General features: G+C 42.6%; 1 protein-coding gene across 1 annotated transcript; it reads right to left on the bottom strand.

Annotated features, from left to right (window-relative positions):
- Positions 1 to 603: 603 nt before the first annotated feature.
- On the bottom strand, positions 604 to 27,361 carry gabbr1a (gamma-aminobutyric acid (GABA) B receptor, 1a). The gene is made up of 24 exons (XM_061289827.1): positions 27,075 to 27,361; positions 25,304 to 25,390; positions 25,009 to 25,073; positions 24,418 to 24,556; positions 23,496 to 23,681; positions 22,540 to 22,557; positions 19,205 to 19,365; positions 15,230 to 15,364; positions 13,188 to 13,358; positions 12,683 to 12,784; positions 12,112 to 12,177; positions 11,729 to 11,920; positions 9,284 to 9,529; positions 8,996 to 9,059; positions 7,651 to 7,728; positions 5,854 to 6,004; positions 4,985 to 5,117; positions 4,467 to 4,583; positions 4,277 to 4,387; positions 4,111 to 4,204; positions 3,230 to 3,357; positions 3,027 to 3,155; positions 2,543 to 2,686; positions 604 to 2,456 (listed from the first exon to the last, which is right to left on the bottom strand). The coding sequence occupies exons 2-24, from the start codon at positions 25,380 to 25,382 to the stop codon at positions 2,172 to 2,174; spliced, it is 2,994 nt and encodes a 997-aa protein (XP_061145811.1). The 5' UTR covers positions 25,383 to 25,390; positions 27,075 to 27,361; the 3' UTR covers positions 604 to 2,171.
- Between the last annotated feature and the right edge of the window lie 426 nt (positions 27,362 to 27,787).

The raw sequence follows: 27,787 nt of genomic DNA, 5'->3' as shown, positions 1-27,787 counted from the left end.
CCTTTTTGAAGTTTCTTTCTTCAACCATTTGATGGCATCTTCTCTGTTTATCCTCATGACCCACATATTCCACTGAATTCGTTGAGATTTTTTTTACTGAAGGAAATGAATAAAAAAGAAACTTTATTTGTGGAATATCTAGTAGTGCGTTATTGTTTACAGTTAGTGATAGTCAAGCCTGTATTGCCAGCCGCAAATATCCATCTATTGTTTCAAAACATTTCGAATCTATCTATAAAAAGTAACATCTATCATCAATGCGTAAGATGTCAACACTAACTCATTGTTCTTCGCTCGGCATTTTTGTTTTTACCGTTTTTTCTGTGCCTTCTGATCTCCTTCGTGAGCCGAACAACAGAACAATGCTGTAATTGTTATTCCGGAAGTAACAAGTTAATAATAGTCTAAAAGGTGAAAAGTTAGGAAACGTTTCTACACGCTAACATCGCTTAAAAAAAGTGTGTTAATTTACCCGAACACAAATTTAATTTACGTACAATAAACGATTGAACTGTCTGTAAAACTACTGTAGTGCCATCTAGCGGATCGGTATGGTAATGCATGCATCATCATCACGTAAAGTTCTTGATGTGGGAATTTGAAAAAAAGAATGATTTTTATTGATGGAACTCACATATTTGCATACACATAATTTGAACTATATTAACATTTACAGTATGATCTTAGATAATTGAGTGAATACAAACATGACCTCTTGACATGTGCAAGATTTACCAGAGTAGTTCTGCATTCATATTACGTATTGTTTATGATACACTGTGATATAACTGCACGCTTCATAAATACTATATATAAATATGGCCTATTTATTTCATTTGCTTAGCCACTCCCGCACCCTGAGCTAATGTGGATCATAATAACAAACTCTTAAAGTGCCAGCTCAAATAATATACAAATAGCGCATTAAAAGTTAGAGGTTATAATAATTCTCATGTGACTGTCTTGCTTTACCCAAAACAAAACTTTTTTTTTTATGATAAAAGGATAAAAGAAATTTGAGGATGTGTATCTAAAATACAAAACCTTTAGGAACAGTTTGCTATTTGTAATAGTAAACAAGATTTTTCAATCAGGTTGTTAAGTTTGGGTGTGAACGGCACATGCAAACAAACATTGTCACTTCACTTTACGAAAATGAAAGCCACGAGATTTGCCTACGTCGAAAAAAAAAATCAATAAGACAGAACTTCTGTGACGTCTGAGCTGTGCTTGTCATGTGAAAGTGTCACTTTCCTAAAAACGGGCAAATTGGAGAGGGGAAAAAGTACGAAAGAAAATTCAAGCTCTATAAAGACGTCAATGTCATGTGACTGCTAAAAAAAACAACCCAATTTGTGTGTTCGGGGAAAAAAAAAAAGTGTCACTAAATTGACATAGTAGAGCTTCTAAAAGTGGGCAAGTGCTTTACTTCACCAAAAAGACAACAACAGAAATAATAATAACAAATGTAAGGTAAAAATCTCAGCTGTGCTTGTCGTGTTCATTTATGTACACAAGTAGAAAGTTCTTTGCGCATGCGGGGACATTTCACTTTTACTGCCACTGTAACAGCTGACAAAAGTCTCGATAATATTTACTCGCCGTCCTCATCCGGTCTCCAGACTTTATGGCTGAAAATTTCTTGACGCACGCACGTGACAAAAACAGGACCACGGAGAACAAGTGTGCGGGTGTGTGTAGTGAAACACAAAAGTTCCGGAAGGTCTCCCCCGAAAGCTCTGCATGATGGAGAGGTTTGAGTGTGGGGATGTGCTTGCTGTTGCCACGGCGACCAAGCGCCGAGAACAAGGTCACAGTGTCAGGTGGCAGAGCCGGCCCAAGCCGCCGTTCATTGTTGAATTTCAAACAAATATTACGAAACAGTCACACACACACTCAGTCAGATGGAATCGGATCCATACTTGCAGATGACGCACTTAACAGGAGACTCCCACTTACACACATGGGACACACAAACAGGACACACACGCAATCATACTCAACCCGAAATTGCTCCTGTCTGCCCCCTAGTGGTCGTGGGGGGGTCCTTGGCAGGTGCTTAGCTATCGTAGGCCTTGGGCTGACTCTGTCAAGTGGTGTGGATACCCCAGTGTGCTCACCCTTCCCCGTGATGGGTTCCAGGGTCGGGTGTTTTTTCCCCAGGGTCCGGTCTACTTGTAAAGTAGCGGAATCTGACTATTGTGACAGTGGTTGCGGCTCATCTTGCTCTCTGCCGGGTACAAGTTGGATGAGTTGGAGAAAGACGGCGGCAGCGAGTGATTGTCGGCGCTCGGGTAGCCGGGCGGGGGCAGCAGGGACTTGGGGTCCGTCTGGGACAAGGGCGGCAGCAGCGGGGCGTTGTGGTTCTGGGTCTGGCCGGTGGATGGGCGGCGGCGGTTGCGGAGAGCTTGTCTCTCGGCCAGCTGGTTACGCAGAGCGCTCACACGTTCCTCTTTCTAAAACGCAAAGGGATACCCCAAATTTTGACGACACAAAAGTGACACCCAGATAATAATTCAGGGACAGACACCAAGTGAGTGACCTCTTGTATGATTTTTTGCAGCTCCCTATTTTCTCTCTCCAGCTGCCGCGACTTCTCCTCGTCGTTGTTGTTGGTGGACGATCCCGTCTTGAGCGTGTCCTGCTGCTCCGATTGCCACTCGCCGCGCGTGATCAGACGACGCATCTGCGCGGGAAGGGATGAAGAAAGGAAAATGTGAAATCAATTCTTTTAGTTAGTAAGTCAAATACTTGATGATCGAATTGCATTGTAAAGCAGAATGTGAAATTATTGATTTGGGCCTTATCATTATTTATTGATTTAACTTTTCAAAAATATTTATTTTCAATTTCATTTCTTTATTTATTTAATTTCCCAACCTTTTTGTAATATATTAACGAATGAATGATATTTTAGAGCAAAAAAAAAAAGAAAGCTGGAAATCTGCTAAGCATTCCGTTTGTCATTCCAGCAGATGGCGACATTTCCACTTGAATGACAACGCAGACGTTTGAACTTTACCCACTTTTGGCACAAAGAGCACCACCAGGGTGATGTAGGCCGAGAAGACGATGGCCAGGGCCGCAAAGGCGAAAGAGGCGTCCTGCTGAGACGACAGGATCATCGTCACCGGAGCCGTGATCAGACACAGCACCTGGAGGAGCACACAGACCGGTTGAGTTCGAGCGAGCGCCGACCGAAACACATCGAAATTCTCAGGTGACTCACCGCCACATTATAAATGGCCATCCCCACTGCCCGGTGGTCATTGATCTTCTCCGTGGACACAGATTTGGTCTCGTAAGCCAGGAAGATGCCGAGCAGCAGCAACAGGCCCTTGTAGCCGTAAACCACACCTGCAGGGGGCAGCGTTGACAAATGTTTGCCCAACAATTACGCCATATATATGGATCATTTGAATTTTGTATATGATGAATCATTTACTTGGTGTTTTTTGGAATTAAGAATTATTTATTCAGAGTTCAGAAAGAATATTTTGTTTCTATCATGTTGAACTTGATGCTAGAAATGAACTATTCGTCCTAAGCTCTGCAAAACCGTCAAAGCAGGTTCCATGGCACGCTGGATGGTGAATCCAGATATCTCAGTTTAAGTGTCGGTGGAACCTTTCACATCATCCTCAGATGCTAATTCCACGGAGCACACTGGACTTTCGAATCCAGTGATCCGAGTTCGAATTTTGCTGGAGAAGCATCAATGTTGTCAGCTCGACTCATTAAAGCGACATGAATGAATAATGCGGTCCTTGGAACATAAAACATGTTGAGCTTGAACAAGATAAGAAACCATCTGTGTCCCACTCGCTCCCTTTCGACAGCGTATATGTGTTTGATTTCTGTTCTTAGCTGCTTCTTATCTGGAAGTTGAAAGTGCAAGAAGTCGCTCGGCATCTCGCTGACTGACGGAGACAAAAAGAATAAACGCAGCGGGGGGGGGGAGCCAAAAGAAAGCGTCTTGCCGCTGTCCATTGTCTCATCGGGTGCGCCTGTGAAACGCTACGAGGCCCTGACCCACTTTGTGACCCACATAGAAGTTCATGAGCTCCATACTTGTGTCATTAGACGCCGAGCCAAAGAAAGACAACTCACCGAGCCACGTGTTCATCTTTTCCGAGCTGCAGTGCTCCAGCAGGGGCTGGATCAAGACATCCAAGTCCACTTTGGGGGCCTCCCTGGTGAACTCCTGTTCCGGGTGAGATACTGGTGAGTTGAGAGGAGAGGATAATATGCTCATCCACCGTTGTGGTAATTTTACCTCGACGGTGATGTGCAGCGGGTCCACGATCTGCCAGATGACCAGCGACAGGAAGTCCACACCCAGGAGCACGCCCACCGTGGCGTAGAGTTTCCACGGCTCCAGCTGTTGCTAACGACAAACACGACAAGCACAATTGTTCATATTTGGAGTAAAGCGGAAAGCATAAATAGAACATTTGACATCAGACCTTCCTCTTCTCCTTCTTCTCGTCTTTCTTGGTGAAGAGGGTGTGGACCCACCAGATCTTAGTGAACATGCTGCCGTACGCCAAGCTGAAGCCCAAACCCAGCAGCCACAGACGGAACTGTAGGTGGGGGGTTAAAAAAAAAAAAGTTAATTTGAGAGCAAAGAGGAGTCCTTAGGGGTGCAGCCTGCGCGTGAATATTATACGACGGAATATTAAACTTCATCTGTCATTGACCCCATAGGTGGACCAGTAATTACTTGCACAGACCTTGTGTAAGATCCCAAAGATACTTAAGAGGAAAAGCAATTGAGCTATTCCTACTTTTTTTGTATTTTATCTGCAGGTTTTAAAGGGCAAAAAGAGGCAAATTAATGTTTGGAATATACATCTGGATTAAACCCAAGTTTTATTTTACACAGTGAAACTTACTTTTAGGAAAGAAAAAAAAGCAGCCCTTGAAACTAGAAATCGGAAATTTAGGTTGGAAGCAGCGAAGTCGGCGGCGGCGCGTTGCTAACCTGGCAAACGACGGGGAACTGCGATCGGTGGATGTGATGTCCGTCGATGCCGAGCGGGAAGACGGCGGCCAGAGCCATCATGCAGCCCGCTGCCGTCATGTTGTTCAGGTACGGCTGAGAATTCTGGATGTAGCTGCAACAAAACACATCCGCAAAACATTTTTTTTTGGAGCTTATATTTTGTGGGCACAATGCAATATTTTGTGGATCTTGAAAGCCCATTTTATTTATTTATTTATTTATTTATTTATTTATTTATTTATTTATTTATTTATTTATTTATTTATTTATTTATTTATTTATTTATTTATTTATTCATTTATTCATTTATTTATTATTTTTTATTTTATTTTTTTATTTAATCTATTATTTCTTTATTATTTATTGAATTTATGTATTTATTTATCATTCTATTTATTTATTTAATCCTCCATCCATGATAAATGGCGATTCGCCGAGATTCAGCGTCTAATCACTCCAGTAAACATTTCAAAACCGTTTTTGTCCAGATAACGACTTGTGACAAGCCTAAACGCTCCAATCGGACGCCAAGGAGCTCGTCAGCGTGAGACTCTTAACCGAGAGCGACATAATGAAAACATTTGATGTGATCCGACACGTTTTCCCTTCTGCCAAATTGCGTGTGAAATCTAATCAAAGCCGGAGGAGATCCCACGGAGGAGGCAAGAAACTGCTGAAAACAACCCATGAGCTCACCGACGTATTGGACTTGAGGTCAAACATAAATTTAGCATGTTGGATCGACGCCACAGAAATCTGGGGGATCAAAAGGAATTCGCTGCGATCGTTTCTGCCTGGGAACTCGAGGCTAGAAAAGAACTGCAAGAAAAAATGAGTTGTACTCTTACCGCACGTTGCCGTTGTAGATGTTAAAGGTGAGGCAGACGATGCCCAGCAAGATGCCGAGGCCGGCAAACACCGACACGGCGGCGAACAATTTCTGCGACAGGAAGCGGTACTCTTTCTCCACCACCGTGCGATCCGCCGGAGGCCCCGCCCCTAAAACGAGACGATTCACCACATGTGGTCGTTGCGCATTTTTCATATCCAGCTTGAATTCTTTTTTTCTTCCGATACAGTACGCTATTGATAAAAAATAAATGGATATATTCATTTGGCCTTTTTGTCATTGAACTCGTAAAAGCATACAGTGAGTGACTGGGCATGTTGTGTGCTAATTAAGCTAGCGTAGTGTAGAGTTAACAGCAAATGATCCCGACGTGCTCCAGCTTCAAATCAACTCCATTGCTGACTAATGAAGTTCAACAAGGGCCAGATGGACCCAAAAAAAAAAGCTTGCTTTGCTGCTTCTTTCGAGGCAGCAGCTCCTGCGTGCATGAGACGAGAAAATATCAAAAGCGTGAGAGGAATTGTGTTTTATGATACGGCCTCAATACGTAGGCCGATATAGGAGGAGAGAGAGAGAAATTGTGTGTGCGTGCAAGTGCGAGCGCCACGTGAAGCTGATGTGTCAGATGTCAGAGTCGGGGTGTCAGAGTGTCACCCCCACAGGCTCGTCACCGCGGCAACGCAGCCGATGTCTCAGCGGCGCCATCTGTCTGACGGCTGACAATATCTACTTCCCACATGACGCCTGCCCGTCGAGTGACATGTGAGACAAAAAGTCAACTTAGTGGGATTTTTATTTACTGGGATTTTTATTTTTATTTTTTTTAATGCATTGTTGGAGCAGTTTTTCTGAATAGTGTTTAATTCTTAAAAAACAAACAAAAGAAAGAGGCTTCATTTTTAAACATCAAATGACGAGATGTAATTCAAAGAACCACACAAAAAATGGTAGCGCAACACATATAGACCGATAATATGACAATACTCAAAGGCATATATTATTTATCTTCTGGAAAGATATTGTCGAGATTATTAGCCCTGTTCCCATTTTGGAAGAAGCTCTCCAAATTCTTTTTTTTTTTTTTACTCATTCTTGCCAGCTTGCGGGTTTACTTTATTTTGCATTTTAGCACGTGACCGAGATGTGCTTTGTGCACATGATTTTAAAAGTGTTATACACACTTGACACACACTGTGCATGTGTGTGCGCTGGTGTACATGCATGTTAAACATCCGGTGTCCTTGATTAAGAAAAGAAAGAAAAAAAAACAAGTGGCAAGAAAAGGGGCGAAAAGAAAAACACGAGAACAGGGTGTTACCATGGAGATGCAGCTCGGTAACAGTTGCCACAGCGATTAGAAGAGAGAGGCGAACCAAAGTGGTTGTTAGGGCGACCGTGGAGACAGAGAGATAGATGGAGGAAGGAGAGGGAGAAAGTGATAGAGAGAGAAAAAGGAGGTAGCAAAGGACATGGTGGTCAGGCACATTGAGGAACGGAGGAACTGAAGGAGGTAGTAATGATGGAGAGATGACACGAAGGCAGGTATTGATAGAGAAAGGGAGGGTGGGGGAGGAGTGATGGAAGCAGAGATGATGGAATGATGGAGTAAAGAATCAATTGGTAAAGGAAGTAGTGAAGGAAGAGGAAGTCAAGAGTGAAGGACACCATTAAGGAGAAAAAAGGGAAGGTGGGCGTTTTGAAAGGTGTGTAGGAGGATTCTTTTTGAATGGGTGCAATTCCGAATTAAAAAAAAGAACAGAAGGCGATAAGCGAAGGAACCTCCTGCATGACTCACCGATCCACACGTCCTTGCCGAACCACGAGAGGTTCTTCTGGGAGCTGTCATAGTAGCCGATCTTTTTGTAGCTGCCCTCTGAAAGACGGAGATCGATTTGAACAACTTTCTCAGCTTTTTGGTCAGAAAGGTGAGTTTTTGTGAAACACGTTGCAGTGCCGCTCACTAAAGAACGGAAAAAGCGAGAAGCACACTTATTTTGCGGTGAAAGAAGAACGTGTACTTTTTCTTTTGAAAGGTCTTTATATTGTCACAGAAAAGAATATCCCGTGACTCAAAATGGCTTCCAAAATGGCTGCCATAGAATTGAGGGAATAACTTGAAATGTGTTTTTAAAGCATGTGGGAGGGGTTCCGACTATAAAACAAAAGAGATCTTTTTTCACCGTCTCGCAAATCTTCACCTATCGTAACGTCCTCGTCGTCTCTCCAGATTGCTCGGCGCAATATTCAGTCGGCGTTAAATTCCGTTCTCTCGTTTTACATCCGATGGGATGGTGTCGTAGGTGTAACCAATGAAGTGCACTCCAATAAAACACTTCACTCCAGTGCTTTTCATGTTAAGAATGAAAATGTGCAAGGAGAAAGAAGGGAGTGGGACAAACACAAAGGAGGACAAGAGGGAATAAAAGGAGCTTATGTGGCGGCCTTGACCGGGAATACTGATGAGCTCCTTCTTTTTTTTCCTGGATTCACGTCAGGTCATTTTACCATACGGGCCAAATGACCTCTGACACCTCGCGCACAGCCGACGTGAGGCTGGAGTGGGAAGGAGGCTCATCTTTTAAGGAAGCACAGGCGAGCGAGAATAATAATCATCCCTAAAAGTCGTTAAGTGAGAAAACTGCAGCCCGGGTGGCCCGTTGCGTTAATCCAGCATCAAACTGCAGCGAGCACGTTTGTGCTCAGGGCAAATATGGAAGGGCGGTTTCCCCCAAAAAGAGTTTTTGAGAATGCATGCTTGAAAAATACTCAGTGTCGAGGTAGAATATGGTTTAAGAGGTGAAATGTCATTGCATGATTTAAATCGTTTCCAAAAAGGATTGGCTTTGACGTGAGCCAAGGATCCATGCTTGAAAAGAAAAAAAAAAAAAAAAAAGCACCCTCAAAAATACGGTAAGTAAAATTCCTAGACAGTTTCCTGACAAATATTATATATTATATTTATGACATTTTCCAAATTCTTGAATTTTCACAATAAAATTATAATTTCTTGACGGATTCAAACAATCCCAATTTTTAATCTCTTATTCGACAATTCAATAAAATTCCGGAGCCTTTGGGTCGACCTTTAGCTTGTTAGCATTTCGATGAAGTTTCTATTTTCCATTCAAATGAACATTTACCTTGAAGCTGTTCAATGAGAGTCATGGCCATCCTGGAACCTTGAGCATCAAACACCACTTGGCCCTAAAGCAAAAAGACTTTTTTAAGGACAATAACAAACCTCTTTTGTATCGAGAATCAGTTCGGTGCTAAGTTAGCTTAGCGCTCGACGCATTCAGGGGTGGAAATCTTTCTGTAAAGCTTCCTGCAAAATTCCAATAGAAGTTATGTTAGGGAACTTGGAAAACATTCCAAACTGACAACTTTCGTCATGGAAAGTTTCCGACTCAATATGCAAATTGACCTACCGAAACGCCTTCAAAGGAGCTGGTGTTGAGGGCACGGTAGATCTCCGCCGTGATGTCTTTGTTGTTGTAGTTGAAGTCTTCCAACCGTCGCCCCTTGGCCTTGAGTGGCGCCACCGTCTTATTAAGGGCCAACGCCAAAGCCCAGATAGCGTCGTAAGCTAGCGGGGCCTCCTGGAAACCGCCCGTCTCCTCGGGATTCATCACACCCAGGCGGGAGATTAAAGCGGCTAGAAACTCCTGGGATGTCTGATGAGAAGAGGAAACAAAATAGAAGGAAATTAGATGAGGACAACAGAAATTTTTTTTTAGTTTAAGGGCCTAATTACAGTAGTCGATCAATCAGCATTTGTCGACAAAGTGTCGCTTAAACGCAGAGCGGAGATGTACTGATGACCAAAAAGTCGGAGAAAATTCCATCATAACACCTCACCACCTGTTTTGGGGGGGGGGAAATGACCCCCGGGTGATTTGTCAGTTCCGTCCGCTCGGCAGCGAGCAATTAAGCTAATCTGCTAGCGCTCATGTGTGACGGCAGATTATTGCTCGCAATCATCAAGATGTCCCCGAGGATTACCCCCGGAGGCCCACGCGCAAGTCCAATTCGGCTCTCTGACAAGTCCAATTCATTAAAAAAATTCCACCTTGGCATTTAAATGTGACGTGCGATCCCACCGCCTCCAGTGCTTGCCGCGCCGGCTGAGAAATATGCCAATTTCAAAGTTGCAAATTGAATTGGAAATAGCATGATTGCGCGTACGCATCTATTCGGGACGCCCCGTAGAGGAGCGCGTCAACGGTAGAGCAGCAGGTAGCGGCAGGTGCGTTTTTAAATACAAACAACAGCTGCTGAGGGGAGGGAAAAAAAATTGGCAAGGACGAAGCGAGGCGGGTAAACATGAAGAATAAAAGTCAACATTGAGGCAGTCAGAAAAGGTCAATGGGAAGACTTGAAGCTTTAAAAAAAAAAAAAAAAATCCATATCGTCACACTCGAGCGGAAATATTGTGACATATTGACAATCATTTTACGACGAGAATGGATTCTTGTTTTTAGAAAATCAAAGTACGGTCCCCCATCTTTATGAGTGCCTGCAGAGAGGAGCAAAAGGAAAATGCTGACGAAATAATCCACCCGAAAAGGTGTTTGTTTTTATTCGTTTCTTTCCCTCAAGGAAAAAAAAAATCCTCCTTCTGTTGGCTGAGATTTAGCAAACATATTGTTGATAAAAAGCTCAGAATATTTAGCGGTAAGATAAACGCTGAGGCGCAGCATCTGCGCAAGCGAGCGCTTTTACATGACAATGAATTATTTGAATATATTTCCCCTTAGCCAGTTTGCAAGGTAAATTATTGCCAGCAGTGGAAAATATCAAGGGACAAACACACACTGATAAAATTCACATAAGTCTTATCTTCAGGAAAAAGAACGACAGCTTATGTTAGCTCGCAGACCACCAAATAAAAAATGTGATATTTATAAGCTCCAATTCAGTTTTAACTCATTTTTTATTTTTTTTTTAATTCTCTAAATTATGACTGCTGTATACTGGAATTTCTTTGTGAGGGACAAATAAAGGAATATATATAAGTACCGTAATTTTCGGACTATAAATCGCACTAGCCATAAAATGCCCAAAAAAGTGAAAAAAAAAACATATATATGTATATAAGTCGCTCCTGAGTATAAGTCGCCCCCCCCACCCAAACTATGAAAAAAAAACGCGACTTATAGTCCGAAAATTACGGTAATCATCTATCTTAAATGCCAGTTAACATTTCACGATGTAAAATGGATTTCTAGGCAAAGGCTAGAAATAGCTAAAGCTAATGTTAGCTGGCAAACCTCTTTGCAAGCAGACATGAAAATGGGACAATTATTTTACTTTCTGAGAAATCGCAAAAGTAATAGCTAGCAGCGCATATTGCCAACGCTAGCGAGCGAGCATCTCCAACTCAAGGAGGATCTGATAAGAGGACAATCTCTACGCTCATTTAGCTGTCCTAAATGTCACAAATCGTCCAAACTGTTACTGGAGGACAAAGTCAGAGCCAAGTCATTAAAATTCTGCTTGAGTGTCATAAAGATAACGATAATGTCATACATTTTACGACAAACCATCTAATTAAAGCGGCGATTCTTTCCCGGGGCCGGACCTTACTCCAACCTTAATAAACTGCGCAGCGTTAAAAGCGATCCGTTAACACTGTGGTGCTTATCTCCGTGTAAAATAACCCGCAGGTGATAATGGACTTCGGCCACCGGGCTGTCCGAATTGGAGTATTATGTTGTCATAATTTAGCGATATGTCAAAAGCGGTTCTGGCGGTCGACAGTCTCCAGCTCAGTATAGTCCAATTGGTTTCTATTTTGTGTTTTGTAGTTTCCCACAATGCATCTAAAAAGTAATGAGCAGCAGCAAATCAAAATGATGTTTGTTTGCGCCTACCATGTTGGATACGCCCCGGACGGTCTCGGGATTGAGCATGACGATCTCGGTGGTCACGTGACCCTCCACGGCCTCCGTCATGTTTTCCACGGTGCAGTTGATGGTCGGGTCCTTGATCTTGAACCAGTTGTCGGCGTACCAGCCAATCAGGAACCAAACGTATTTCTTCCCGTAGAGTTTCTCCTTGAATACCTGCAGGGGGCGACGTGAGATGGAGGGCCAGAGTACTACTTTTGTCCAAATGAAGCTTCTCGACTCGGTTCCAAATTATTCCCCGACACCAAGATGTCGCCTTGTGGCTTTCAAACGGCTCATTAAGGAGACACAGTTTGGCAAATTTGTGTCGACTGGGATTAATTGAGCAGAGGAAAACAGGCACTCACCTCACAAAATACCTTCCTGGCTTCGGTCTCGTAAAATAGACCCACAATGATCCTGGCGTCTTGACGCTGAGAACGAGACAGAAATCCCTTTAGAGCAACAATAACACCAAAAAAAAAAAAAAGTTGTAATTTGTAACTAAGTGCTAATGGCAATTTTAAGAGGCATCAGCGGCGGCCATTTTAGGAAAGACAACATTCCCATTAAAGGCAATTCTTTGACATTGATATTAAAACAGAACATTTTTCACCTGCTTTTCAGTCGAGTGCCTAACGGGTTTTTTTCTGTTCGAAAATGTAAATCTCATAAAGAGCATGAGCTTCATTATTTTTGTCAAACCTTAGAACCACATCGGACAAAACGAATCCAAAATGAATACGAGCCGTGACCTTCAGAGTTCCGGGAGCTCAGGATGTATCTCATTAACGCTGCGCATTAATTTCTGCCAACTGGCATCCATGCTAATGATATTTGCAGCTGTGATGTGACGGGGGGGGGGGTCTTGGATGAGAGGATGTCGGGGGGGGGGGGGGGTGTCGGCTGACAGCTGAGGTGAATTTTTAATCAAAGCACCTTCAGGTTTTTGACAGCCACAGCCGGGTCGGTGAGGAAGCTCTGGCGAACGCTGATCTCGATGCCGGCCTCTTTGACTCGCTGTTCCAGATCGTCCAGAGTCTGATGGACGGATGGAAACAAAGACACAGGGAGACCATTAGAAGACTGAGAAGGGGACAAAAGTACAAAGACGCTAGCGGTGGCTGAAAAAAAAAATGCAGATCATTAAACTCCATTACGACAAGAGTCCCAGTATTGACCGCCGCCTCTCACGACACAATCAATGTACTTTCGCCACCAATAATCCGTTGGAAATATGTTGAAAAGTATAATTACCCTGAGTGATTGCTGGAAAGAGCAACACGGCGGCTGCGGTAAACAAGACGCTCAATGGCTAATTAAAACAATCCAGTCTGAAGCAAAACGACATCGATGTGACCAAACAGCAAATAAAATAGGAGTAAAAACATTTGTTGTTTGTTTCACGAGACTATTTTTCCCGGATTCGGAGAAACGAACTGACCGAGGTGAAGACTTCAGTGGTCTGCTGGATGGTGGCGATGCGGGTCCACTTCCATTTCTGGAAGAGCTGAACCCGGGTCGGGTTATGCAGCGTGGCTGACGGGTGGGTGCGGAAAAAAGTCGGGAAACGCTGGCGGTTGGACAGAGCTGGCGAACTGGAGCCGTACGAAAGCTGGGAAGATAAATAAAAAGGCAGAAACTTTGGAGAGGTCTGGAAGGCAGGGCGGCGCTAAACGCAAAAACAATTTCAAACGATTAGTCTCACGTTGACAAGTGGAACGGAAAACCTTTGGAGCTCTAAGAAAGGTGGCATTTAGCGGGTGGGGGGGGATTACAGACGTTCCCCTCCGTGATGGATGTCGGACACGTCGGACATTATGTACTCTTCAAAATAAAATACCGTAATTTTCGGACTATAAGTCGCGTTTTTTTTCATAGTTTGGGTGGGGGGGGCGACTCATACTCAGGAGCGACTTATATACATATATATGTTTTTTTTCACTTTTTTGGGCATTTTATGGCTGGTGCGACTTATACTCCGGTGCGACTTATAGTCGGAAAATTACGGTAGTACAATTCTAGTCTTGTACAATTTTCACGTTCATCTCGTATAACTTTTAAGATTGAAGATGTAATCATTTATTTATTATGATATACTTTTTTATGATTCATTAATTAAAGATTTATTCATTTATTTTATCGAACAAGTTTGCTGGCGTTTTAGTGATCTGCAAGATTTAATGACGCCATTCGTCACTTATTGCAAAGCTTGCAACATTCCCCAACAGTGGAATTAAACTGTCCGCCACAGGTGCGCACCATCGCGCTTTTCCCGCCTCGCGTAAAAACCTAAAATGATCTGTTTTGATTCCGACCCGTCGGGACTCCTTCAGCCCTCAAGCAGCGGCAATCAATGCTCAACAGAGCTTTTAGAAACGGATACACAGGATCACATTAAAAGAGTGAAAAGAGGAGCTGATTAAAACCCTCCTTTTTGATCCGGCCGGGTTTCTCTATGCCTGGATTACAAAGAGGCACCTGCAGGCAGAGGTGGTAAAAGTACAAACAGGCTTTTGCAAAAGTAGAAATACGGCAAATAAAAAAAAGAATCTTTTCAAAGCATTGATTCAACTTGAGCTTTTTCAAGTTTTAGTAATCAGCAGTCACACATAAGCTGGTTTCGTCAAAAACACCGGTAGCTCACCAAAAAGCAGAGAAAAGATACAAGTCGAGCTTCACTTCCCGATGCTGGATTCATCTTTTACGTCAAAGAAATACTGAACTCGAAAGTACCCAAACATATGCAGTAAAGTATTTGTGCTTCCTCACTGCCTGCAGGTAGAAAGAGAATGATGGCGGCCATCTTTGAGAAGGACAAGAGGCGCAGATGCCAATCACTTGAAGCCATTGTTCTTCACGACTAACGTCAGAAACGTCAAAGGCACGGAGAGAAATGAATGGCGAGAGGAGACACAAAGGATGGAAGATGGAAGAACAAAACTAACTGTTGACAAGCAGGATGCGAGATGGGACAATACGTTCCGTCTCTCGCTATTATGTCTTCGACGGGGTCTTTTGTGGAGCTGCCTCGTTTAAGTGGCGGCGTCTTCGGAATCGATAAACAGTTACATCACGTCGTGGACTGAACGTTTCCTCAAGTTGACTTCGTTTACAGTTTTACTTCACGCTCTATAGGACATGTTACCATTATGTCGCACGTACTTCAAGGTGACAAAAGCCCGAACTTCTCCTATGGCGCCGACAGAAAAAAAAAAACTTCTGTCATTTGAACAAGGCAAAAGATGTTTTGCTAAATTACTACAAGGCAACGCAACCAATTAATAATCATAATACAATTATTATATTAATAATATCCTATAACAAAGTCATACATTATTACATTAATAATATTATATAATAATAATAAAAAGGTGTAAATTATTATATTAATAATAATATATAATAATAATAATTGTTCTTGTGGATATTCATTCCCACCGCCTGGTCCAATTCCATCTTATTTCCCACGAGCAGCGAACGTACCACGATGAGGTTCCACATGCGAGCCGCCTCGGCCACGATGGTGGAGACGCCGCTGCAGCCGGGCAGCAGTACGATCTTGATGGGCTCCGTGTAGAGGAGGTCGTAAAGCAGCTTGGTGGACTCGCCCGGGTCGCACTGCAAGGACATCACAAGGAAAATCACAAGGACTAACTTTAGAGAACTAACCTTCAACTCTAATTTCTTTTTTTTTTTTTATCTATTCTAATCGATCCAACTTTAAACTGTTCAGCTCATGACTATCTTTTCAAATTTTCAAAACAAAAGCAAAATGAAAAAAACAAATGACATTTTTAGGTCTAATTTTCTTATTATCAATATCGCAATTTATTTTATTTCAAATTAAAAGCAAGATATATATTTCTTTCCCCATTCTTTTATTATGGCCACTTTGATTACATTAATTTTCCATATCAAGTCTTCTGCAAGCCATTTATTTTTAATGTTAATGTTGCAAGATGACAAAATTAAAGTGTTTTGGGATGCTAACCTAATATATTCACATCTTAAACTATTCATATATTCAATAATAAAAATTCTTGCCTATTACCGATAGGCTTCCTATATTTTAGTTTGATGTGCTTTCAGTGTAACGGACAGCATGGCAGGAGTGACGGGTCGCTTGCCGCCTGCCGCCTGCCGCCGTCACGCCTAAACTGTCCTGACACGTGTGATGATTCAGCCCCGCAGAGTCCTCGCAAACACAATGGAAACTCTCTTGACGGGTGTCACAAACAATCAGCCGGCCGTGACGTGGCTCCTAATTCAGGACGTTTGTCTCGCCGCCGCCGCCGATTGTTTCTTGTGAGCTAACGAGCGAAAACACTCGCATGGGAGTAAGAAAAGCCACGACGGCGAAATTGCCAGGCGCGCCTCGTCATTTCTTGACTTTTGCCTCGGTGTCGACGGCACCCGAGGCATGAAAGCGAATGAAAGTGCAAATCGTAGCATTGTGCACATTCGTCGTGGTCAAACGGATGCACATGCACCATCTAATGAGCTGAGCAAAAATATTTTAATACCGTAATTTTCGGACTATAAGTCGCACCGGAGTATAAGTCGCACCAGCCATAAAATGCCCAAAAAAGTGGAAAAAAAACATATATATGTATATAAGTCGCTCCTGAGTATAAGTCACCCCCCCACCCAAACTATGAAAAGAAACACGACTTATAGTCCGAAAATTACGGTACTCACATTTGATTAACATTGATCACCTAAACTCGCTAAAACCAGCATAGCAAATTGGAAAAAGTCGAGACCGCCGAAAAAAGGCCAACGCAACTGTTCAAAGCGTAAACTAATCATTGCAACACACGCTACAGTGCACCGATGCTAACAGAATTAGTATCGACTTTTGCTGTCCAACCAGGAAGCGGCAATTTTCGCAACGGGGGCCCGAGGCCGCGGGGGTGATTTTCTTCCGATCAATCAGGAGCAACAATCACTTCCTCCCCACGGGTGGTTTTAGGGTTAGGAAGGCGCAATCAACCCTGTACAGACTTCATCGTGTCGACTCGGATTGGATAAAAGACGGTTCTTTTAAAATATGAGCGTATTAATCACTTGTGGCACTTGTGGAACCGCTCGGAGAAAAAGTACGCCGATAAAAAGCAAGCTTCGGAAACACCCCCGTCTCGCTGCGTCGCTGTTAATAATTCATCAAAGTTGGCAGTCTGGGTTTGATGCCGCCATGGCAACGGCCAGTGGCTGGCGTGTAGAAGTGCCTCTCAGCATGTGTGGACGGCCATGTGCATGGCGAGGTGCCGCGGCCCTGATACCCGAGGAAACGATACGCTGATTTACCGAGCTGCCCGAGGATTAAACGTGGCGCTTCATGAATATTGCATGCGTGACACACGCCTGATGCTTCCCGCTCGAGTACACGAAAGTGATTCCCGATATCGTGTGCTTGTTTTTAAGAGTTGCTGCTCTTGTTGTTTAAAGGTTTAGTCACGTCCGGTGTTAGCATTAAGCTAGCAGACGTTCATCATAATACAAACAAAAGGAAACATTTGTAAAAGGCTGAGAGACAAATATTCACACTCAACTCGTTGTGAGTCACTAAATTTAGAAGGTTTAGAATTAGCATCACAGCTAGCGTTAGCATTACGCCAGCAGACGTCTATCACTATACGAACAAAAGGGAATATTTGTAAAGGCCGAGAGACAAACATTCACACTCAACTTGTTGTGAGTTACTAAATTGCCCAGAGACAAGAGTTCGCACGGATCTTGTCGGATGTAAATATTTGTGTTTGTCGTTTTCCGCTTTAACAAAATATCTACGGAACAACATCAAGCAATCTTTAACTTCTATTTGCAAACAACAAATATGCAGGAATGCAATTTTAATGCGTCGCTCTGATCTGACATCAAACTTTAAGATTCCGTTTCTTTTTTTTCCCTCGCTACTTCAGAAGTTTGACTTCATTTCAACTTCAATTCGATGTCGATACGCCAGCGTCTTCGTCCCGCAAGATGAATATTTACCCGTTCGTGAGCGACAATAATGATAAGCGCAAAGGGAAATATTGCGGCTAATGAATCCTGGCTAAGGCGCTCATTGTCATGCGAGCCACTTTGGCAATTACAACAAAAGTGGAAAAACACACAAATCCCCTTTTCTCGCCTACACACACTTTCTCATGTGTGTTTAAGTGTGTGTGTTTTATTTTGTGTATAAGTTTACCTGATTAAGTGTGAGGGAGCGGCTACGGGTGTTGCAAGTTTTTGAGTTTACGTGTGTGTGCTAAAATAAGCTTGTGTGTGCTTCTGTGTGTGTGTGTGTGTGTGTGTGTGTGCATGAGTTTACAGTAAATGCATGTGTCGTCAAGTCTTTAAGTACGTGCGTACATGTCACCAGCTGCAGGCGACAACCATTCTGTCATCCGATTGCCATGGAAACGGCGCACGGAAATGTTTCTTCTTTATGTCAGTGTGAGCTGCATCCGCCACACGTGCGCACACACACACACACACACACACACACACGCTTTTTATTTAGCAACAAAAGAACGGGGAACACACTCACACACACGTGCCGCATACGTCTTGATTTGCAGACGCGCATTTTGGATGTGCTTTGCTTGAAGAGCAACTGTGTTGCCATGCCAACCCGCGCGCACACACACACTTCTGCTATTCCAATGCAGGGACACACTCGCTAATGAGAATAAAGCAAGATCCACGGGTGCATATGTCTCACTTAAAGTGTTGTTGACAGATGCAACCTGGAACAAAAAGCACTCCACTCTGAGTTCCTCACGTGACATTTCCAAGAAGTGATTGACGGGCGTGGGAGGTGTGTTTGCTCTTTTGGCGCGACTAATGAGGGTCTCAGGCGCGGTGTTGATCCATCATAGCATGGAGTGTTATGACAGATATTATGATATATGGCCGGTTATAAAACCCTCCCCGAAAAAAATACTTTTATTGGCATCCAGCTGCTTATACATTTCAGAATCAAATTGGACCATCCGTCCATGAATCCGATCTGTGTATTCTGGTTAAAAAATATATAATAATGAAATAAAAAAACAAATAAGTGGTTTTCTAATTAAATAAACTAATTCTTATTAAGAAGAACGTTAAAATGGATGGATTATATCAAATATATTTCTATTTATTCAATTTTCTAAAATGAATAAAACGCAAAACATCACTGTAAACCACTGCTAGCTATGAATGAACTGACAATAAAAAATAAAATAAAAAAATCTCTACATTCCTAATAATCTCAAAACCAACAAATTATTTCATTCAAATAACTAGAATGAATTTACTCAATCCAAAACAGCCAACTGCAACCACCATAGCAACAACAAACTAGTGCAAAATAAATTCCTCCAAAAAAAAAGTAAGCGTCGTCTTCGATGCACCTACCTGTCAAACTCCTTCAAACCTTCTTTTCATTTTCTCAACATGCAGCGTGCAAAGACAAATAACGGGACTCACCATGCTGTCGTAGTGGATGAGCTCCAGCTCGTAGTCGGGCAGGATGTCGCTGCGGTTGTTGACCAGGTCCAGCGCCATCTGGGCGGAAGGCATGCACGCCTGGCCGCCGGGCCATCCGCCGCTCATGGGGAACAGCGCGCCGATATACAGCTTCTTCTTGCCTGAGCACGGCCGCGCCGACATCAGCAGAAGCCAGAAGAAGAAAGAGAAGACGGTCAGAGGAGCCCGGAGGCAAGGCGCCCGCCGCCGCCGGGGACGCGCGCGACTCGCCGGCATCACTTGGACAACACGTGGAGGAGAACGGCCGGAGAACCAAACGTCAGCGATTACATGTTCGAGTCACTCGGTCACTAAGTCAATTCATGTCTAGGTCTTATCTCGCCTCCTCGCTGCTGTGCATCAATCTTGAAATGTGGAGACAAGTGTGAGCGTCACCACTTTAGGGCAAAGGGAAAAAAAAAAAAGAAGGCGCGAATGAGATACCAGGAGCAGAGTGTTGATTGGGAGAAGCTGGAGCCCCCTAACGCCCCCCCCTTAAAAGAGAGAGACTGGATTCACTCGGTGTGTGTGTGTGTGTGTGTGTGTGTGTGTGTTGTGGTGACAAGGAGTGGAAATAGCAGCAGAAGGCAGGCAGGCAGCCAGGCAGGCAGGCAACATCTTCCCTCCCTGTAAGACTATCGTGTTGAAAACAGATGAAAAGATTTGCAGCTGAAGAGGAAGCGGCGTCTGATCCGCACTGCATCGCTCGCTCCGTGTTTGTGTGACTGTGTGTGTGTGTGTGTGTGTGTGTGATATCGGCTGAAAGCTTAGTTAGTGAGCCACAGCTTCATTTGATCACATTTTCCCTTCTTTTCAATATAAGGATACCCGGGCAGAGCGTTTAATGCTACGTTCCGTATGCTAACAACCAAATTTAAAGTGAGAGAAAGCAGTATAAATGAATTTACATGTCACCACCCCATGTTATAGTGTTATCAAATCATTTTTAACCCTAATTGATGATATTCAGGGTTCTTAGTAGTGATCCTTGTGGAACGCCACAAGACCTTTTTTTCTATATACTTGGCTTTACTAGGGTTTCAAGACACCCAGAATTTTAAAGTATACATTATTTTTAATTTCCTGGGAAGGTGCCAACTTTTGGGTTTACGCTTCCCGAATTAAAAATATTTTATTTATCGTATACAATTCATAATCTTTTAAGATTAGAGAATTTCCTACGAGCAGGTCTTTAACATTCATTTTTAAAATGTATTAACATTGCACCTGAATTGAACCGGAACATCGCCTTAAAATAAACACGCACACAACACACACACACACACACACCAAGCAAACGAATAGAATGCGAGGGTGCCGAGTTATCCAAGTGCCATTATCCGAGTGTCTGCGTTACGGACGCGGTTGTCATCATCTGGCATTTGCCTTCCACCTCCTCGTGCGACCCATCCGCCGCTCCATCAATTATTCAGCGTTGAACTTTATGTCCAGCTCGACTGGAGCTCGCTCTATATGTGTGTGTGTCTGTTTTTAAGACCCCCGCCGAGGCGGATGGTAGTTAGACTTTGTTTTAAAGGTTGGAGAGATTGAGAGCTTTATACCTCATACCTATAAAGGGGACAATCGATGTAAAATTGACTTTCTTAATGTCTTTTATCTCAGGCTGTCACTGACAAATCTTTTTATCATATTGATATTGACTCAGGTAATTGACCCCACCCCAGCAGGTGGCGCAAAAGTGGTTTTGTTGACAATCGAAAGACTTTGTGGTTCATATATACCTGAAGATGCAAATCCTGTCCAAAAAAAGACCTTGGAGACAGTTTAGAACATCGAGTGGTGTACTAAAGCAAAATCTCCCACGAGCCATCTGTGTGTACTGACCCTGTGCTAACGCCACAGTTAGCCTACAAAAAAAAAAAAAATAACAGCAACAATCCACGATGTTGTTTTTGCATCATCCTGCTAACCAACGAGCAGGATTGCTCACGGATGCTTGATATTCCATCCCGTAAATGGAAAGTGTCCATCTTTGCGTCTGGCCTCCCACCTCCGAGTGCGCCACCTCCACCCACTTCCTGCCACCTCAGCGGGAGAAAGGTTAATGCCGTACCCGGTTCCTGTCTGCCTCTTGGCTTTACACAAGTCCAAACATGAGTCACAGTCCGATGATGAAAATGAGGTAAACATTTCGACCGTAAAGTTATAAATTCCTCGCCTTGCACAATAAAAATAATAATGACTAGAAATGATCCAAACACAAAAACAAAACCGTAAAACTGGAGTAACGCACAAGCAAAGCCAAAAAGAACATTTCAAAATACTTTTTAGCACGTTCGCAATTAAAACGGCCACCTTGCGCAATAGACATAAATATCAGCACAGCAAATAATCCGCATGGTCAAAAAAAAAAAGAAAGTCCCCAGCACACATGCAAAGTATGTGTCCTATAATCAATAAAATGCAATCGTTCCTTGACAGCAATGAGAAATAATCCACCAATAATGAAGGATCGCTTCCGAGTCTCACGCATTTCAAACGATGACAACCCCCGTTCTCAATCGTCAGCCTCCGCAAGGCAATTAGTGGCAATCTCATGAGGCCACCCAATCTCCACCAAGCTGGGGAATGACAATTAGCTTAGTGATGAGAAAACTCAATGGTCCTCATCCTCGCTGCACTTAAACACCATTTTACAAAACTCCCTGGGGGAGGTACTCGATATCCTCGATGGCTACATTGGCATGCGTACAGTACACTGAAACTTGAATTCCAATGAAACGACTGTACGGATTTAGAAGTGGTGCACTATCATTCATAATGGAAATGACCTCATTTAATTATTTCATTTTTTACTTTTATTCATTAAGTGTACAAATGATATAAAAATAATTTTAAGCCTCATTAGACAGCTTTAAACGTCTGCAATAAAAATATTAATGAAATAGAAAAATAAATAAAATATTTTAGGGAGCAAAGAATCACTTTAAATAGAAGGGCATCGTAAAAAAAAATCAAATAAATGTTTGATATCTTGACTTTGCAGTTTTTCTTTTCCATAAAAAGACTTTCCATGATTTATTTTTCTCTTTTAGGGTGACACTGCTTCCTGGTGGACGAGTTCTCACATCGTCTGAAGAACTCTGCTGCCCTCTTGTGGCCAATAAACAACATTACAGTTGAGGAGGCACATACTTTCCAAGATTCAAAAACGCATGCGGAGAGCTTTTTTTTGGGACTTATTTTGAATAATTTCTATGTTCTGTGGGTCCTGATTCGACAACCTAGCATATCACATAAATACGAGTAATTAATTGCAATAGAAAATGTCTTACCTGTGCTGTTTTTGTCATCTATGGAAGACAGAGACAAAAATAGAAAAAAGAAAAAAATGTTTAAAAAAATAGACAAGTAATGACAGTTACAGATTGTTCATTTTCCAAGCATGTTTGTTGTTTGTTTTGACCCAGGCCAACAATATCCACCAGGATAAAACAATTATATGAAAATAGAATAATAATATACATCAATAGCTTGGCTGACGAATCATCTGACTTTCAATTAGAGTAAATTGAAAGGTTTTTTTTTTGTTTCATACTGCTCATTTTTGGATAAAAACATCTATCGTAATCAGTGTGACGATGTTATTTTATTTTTATTTAATTGTATTGTGTTGTAATGCAATGCAGAGTACAACTGCAATGCAAATCATTTGTGTCCACTAGATAGCAGCAACAGTCTGTTTGGCTATGGCTGTTCTTACGTAATCTCGTCACGTCCCGAGAATAAAATCACCAATGTCAAATCCGCCATCACACATTTCATTCTTTGAGTGATGAAGGTCACCACACATCAGACGTCTGACTCAAAAATTCACTCAAAGCTTTCCGGGTGAATTTTACCAAAATATAGAACAAGTCAACACTCCACTGTTTCCAAACTGTTAGGGATTACGCAACCTACTTTCACATTGTCAGAGAGCTGTTTTTTTTTTTTTAATCCAAACATTCCCATAGCAACTTTAATGGTTGCTGTGGCAACACAGATAACCAGCTGGCAAGCTGTGGCTTTCTTTCACCAAATCCTCATTCCTTTGCATTCATATGAGCAAATATTGAAACTTAAATCTGGCTAATGTGGATTTATGTAATTTATGCACGTGTGTTTTTAATGGATTCTATTGTGGATTATGGTAATAACACAAATAAATGTGTGAAAAGTGCTGTGAATCACTCCCAGATGCTTTGTATTTGATTTTTCTTTGCTTTGGCGGTGTCACGGTGTGACTCACAAAGGCAGATGGGTTTAGGTGCGTCCCATTTTCCCAGTTTGGTGCAGTGGCTGACATTGCGGCCCTCCAGAATGAAGCCGCTGTGGCAGCGGTAGTGCAGAACCGAGCCTTCCACCGGAGGTCCCGGGGGTCTCACTGTCACCTGACCGTTCTCCAGAGACGTCCAGACCCGAGGACACAGCAATACTGGAAGAGAGGAGGCGTGTTAGCATCACAAGGCTAAAGAGGCTAACAAGCTAAAAAAAAATAATTAATAAATTAAATTGTTTCCCCAAACTCAATAAATGTCTTTTGTGAGACTCCGAAAGTGACAGGCCGATATTATAATCATATTTGGAACATTTTAATGTTCTGTGTGTTTTGGTTTCTGTCTGTTTTATTCGAATCTGGTGCCAGGGGTTCTTTTTTTTTTTTCGATCTTTGTTGTGTGTGTGGGGACTGTTCCCCTCCGGCATGTAAACACATTTTCTGTTAAAATCATCTCATCTGCAGTTTTCTGCTTTTTAGCACAAAGAAGCATTACTTGAATGTAATGGACTCAGGGGGGAATCTTATTAGGAACAAAAAAAAAAGAGTAAAAATCTAAGAAGGATTTCAGCGCATCACTGCACCCAAAACATGACCTGAATAGAAATTTCACACTTGCTTTTGTTTTCTCACAAAACTATGCGTCTTTTTTGGTTTGTACCACCTTCAGGGATCTTTTCCATCCATTTTTTTTCGTTTTATGTTTTGCTGAAACTGATGTCAGCGGCCATTTTGTTTTATCTTTCCACAAAGCACTTCTGAGTGACTTTTGGGCAATTGTAAAGGAAGTACTGAATTTCTTGTCGATTGTTTAAACCTGAAACTGAAAGAAAATAATTGAAAGAGAGCTTTTGCAATCCCAAACCCGAATAGAAATAAAGCCTGGAGTACTTACGACAGCTGCTGTGCTGCGTCATGTCTGTCCACGTGCCGTTGGGCAAACACTTCCTGACTTTAGGCCCGACGATCACGCGATTCCCGCGGCAGATGTACTCAATCTCATAATCCATGGGTAAGATCTGAACACTGCGAATCTGCGAAAGCACAGCAATGAAAATGACACGGAGATCCCTCATGCGTTCAAGTCCTCTCGAGACAGCGCCACATGGCGGCGGGCAGAAAAAAAGAACATTGCAGAGTTGTTTTTGGCGTGACGAGAATTTCAATGACGCTAAAAGTCGATAGAGGGGAAAGATCTCAGGGTGAACCGAAGCCCTTTCCCATCTCACAGGGCGCATGGCGAGAACATGCAAACTCCTGGAGCCCGGATTCAAAGCCCGAAGCTGTGAGGCGGACGTGCTAAACACTCTTCCTGCCAATTTGTATTCGTCATTTGGCAGTATTAGCGCAAATACAATTCATCTTTGAACCACAAAATTCAGACTTTCTAGTATTGATCCTTGTGGAACACCGCTAGTTTTTTTTTCCTTTGAAAAGCCTATTTTGTATTTAATTATAAAAAAAATTTTTATTTATTTATCAGCACCTGCTCTTGTGTCAGGCCTCTGTAGCGGATGCCTCCTTCCCTCGGAGGCCGGATGATGGCACAGCCTGGGGAACGGCAAGAGGGGGATAGAAAAAATAAATGATGGAAGAATAAAGAATTCACTGGACAATGTTGATACATCACAGCAAACAAAACACATGATCCACGCTCAATTTATCTGACGAATCGCACTCTCGACTGACTTGGTTCATTCCCATCGGACTTGATTCCTTCCCATCATCCCACACACAGTCACGCACGCTTGTCCACACACACACATACATCCACAAATTACCTCCAGTTGATGAATTATGTATGGGCACAACAAGAGATGGTAGAATGTGGAGAACCAGGAGAAACAATTGCATCGCCATGACTCCACCTAAAAGAGACAAAAGAGAAGACCTGTAGTTATTTACTTGATGTTATATTTGAGTCGTCCCGCACAAAATGATGTTTTTAGCTTTTAATGCGATAAAGTCACGAACAGCAATTGCTCCTATAAGACTTTCGGTCTTCCCACTGTAGGCAGAACTTCAAATCTCGGATTTCCAAGTATGTTTCTTCATGCACGCACAACAATGAGATGAAATATAGCCGCTGTTTCTCGACATATTTGTGTATTTCTGCCTAAAATGTGAATAAACACACCTCCGTGGCGGAGACAGATGGCAGCGAGCTTTGCCGGCCGGTGGAAGGCAGACAAACTCAGCTGGAAGCCGACAATATTTTTAGACTTATGCTGACAAGAAGGCGTGCGGGAAGTAGACATTACCCCGCTCGAAAAGGGGGAGGACGGGATTGAGAGCAAGAATGAGAGAACGGGTCGGCCCACCGGGACTCATGAAAAGCAGCATATCACTGGGGCAGATGAAAGCGGAATGCATGTGTGTGTGTGTGTGTGTCAACTGGCCTCAAGCTTGAAATGCAATTAAAGTTTGAGACGCGTGGACAACGTCCCCGCCTCGGCGCCACGACACGGCGGGCCGGGTACATTCGCGCTACCGGCTCTGCCACCTCCTTGTTGAAATATTCAAACTCTTATGCAAACCTTCTTCAAGTCACTTTTTGCAACCTTGTCACTGCCCATCATCTTCCACAAACATGGAAGCAATCTCTCTCTATTTGGTCCATACTTTTCTTCCAAAATATCATTTTGCCTTGATGGTACTGCCATCATCATCCATGAACCAGGACGATCAGGATGAATAATATTATTTAAAAAATTGCTAATTACGTGCAATAGAATGCTAACCACACAATCACCGTATTGTAATATTGATATCACATCTGGATCACTGACAGTACAGAATCAAATATCGATACTGTCACTCTCCAATGGCTATCCAACAAATTGTACACCAGCATCAAATAACGATATTGCTGACGTCACATTCCAATATATTGATTAACATGAAGCCCATATCAGTTGTATAATTATACACCAGATGATAATCCTCATGTTACTTGCAATTACAGTATCACAACATTGATATCGAGATGTATCATATATCGTATCATATCGTACTGTACAAATGTATCATATATTGTATCATATCGTAATGTACAGTATCAACAGACACCTTGAATGAAAGATACGATATATACAAAGTAACTCTTGACTTTTTACGCCAAGTAAATCTTACACTTTGGTTATCACCGGAAGCTGCTTGATAAAAGCTCGGCTCGGCTAAGCTCGGTTCGGCCTAGCATCCACCTGCCGGAAGCTGAAGAGGCGCGAATCACGCATAAGGTGCGTTCATGATAACTCGAAGATACCTCGAGTGTGTGCGCGCGCGAGGGGTCACCGGGAGGGTGCCGCCACAAAAAAATCTTCTGGACCGGTCACGAACCGAACCTAGGCAGTCTCCTTTTTCCAAAGCGAAGATTGTGCGACTGCGTAAACGAATCATTGTGGCTTGGACGAAACGTTGTCGTTGCCTAAAGAAATGTAGATGGCACTTAAACGCATCATTTTTCCTGCGGATCAGCCAAACCGGACCATGTCAAATGATAAAAACCGTATACACATACTGACAGATATTCGTAATGTAAAGAGCACTTACCTTGATTTTGAAATGTCAAATAAGAATAGAAAAAAAAAATAAACTATACAGTCCAAATGTGCATTTTGTTCCTCTTCTTGTATGGCTTTTAGGGCTCGCCGCTATTTACGTACGCGTGTGTGCATAAACGGGACGTTGGCAGGCACGTAAAAGCTAAACGACACCAAAAAAAAGATGGATTGCTACAAAATAAATGAGACAGACATGCACTATATACAACAGCAGCGAAGCTATTGAAAGCCCCCCCTCCTCTTCTCTCTTCCTCCGTCCGTCCCTTACAATCTGGAGCTAATTCCCTGCCGACGTCATGAGGATGACTACGCATGCGCCCAAGAGACTCCATCTTGGAGTCAGTGCAGTGTTTGTTTTGGGGGTTTGGGTTACATCCCAAAAATGTCATGTCAGTTGTATTTAACTTTGAAGTTGAAATTCTATTCATCTTTCAGCACCTGCTATTTGTATTGCTTTCTTTGTCTTTAAATAATTCCAATATGTTTCATCTATTGGTCATTTCCTTTTGTTAGTGCCTTTTGCAACCTTTTGTTTTTTCTATTCTGGGCTCTGCTCTCATATTTCTATAAATGGCTAATTGCATCCAGATTGAGGCAGACTAACTTCCTCTTCTGCCATCCTTCCATTTGATCCCCCATCAGAACTCAACCTGCACTTCAGTCCAAACACATCAATAAGTGCAATTTATTTTAGTCGTGTCA

This window comes from Syngnathus typhle, linkage group LG10 (genome assembly GCF_033458585.1).
Source record: "Syngnathus typhle isolate RoL2023-S1 ecotype Sweden linkage group LG10, RoL_Styp_1.0, whole genome shotgun sequence".
NCBI classification, from domain to species: Eukaryota; Metazoa; Chordata; class Actinopteri; order Syngnathiformes; family Syngnathidae; genus Syngnathus; species Syngnathus typhle.
This window is presented reverse-complemented; position numbering and strand designations above follow the sequence as displayed.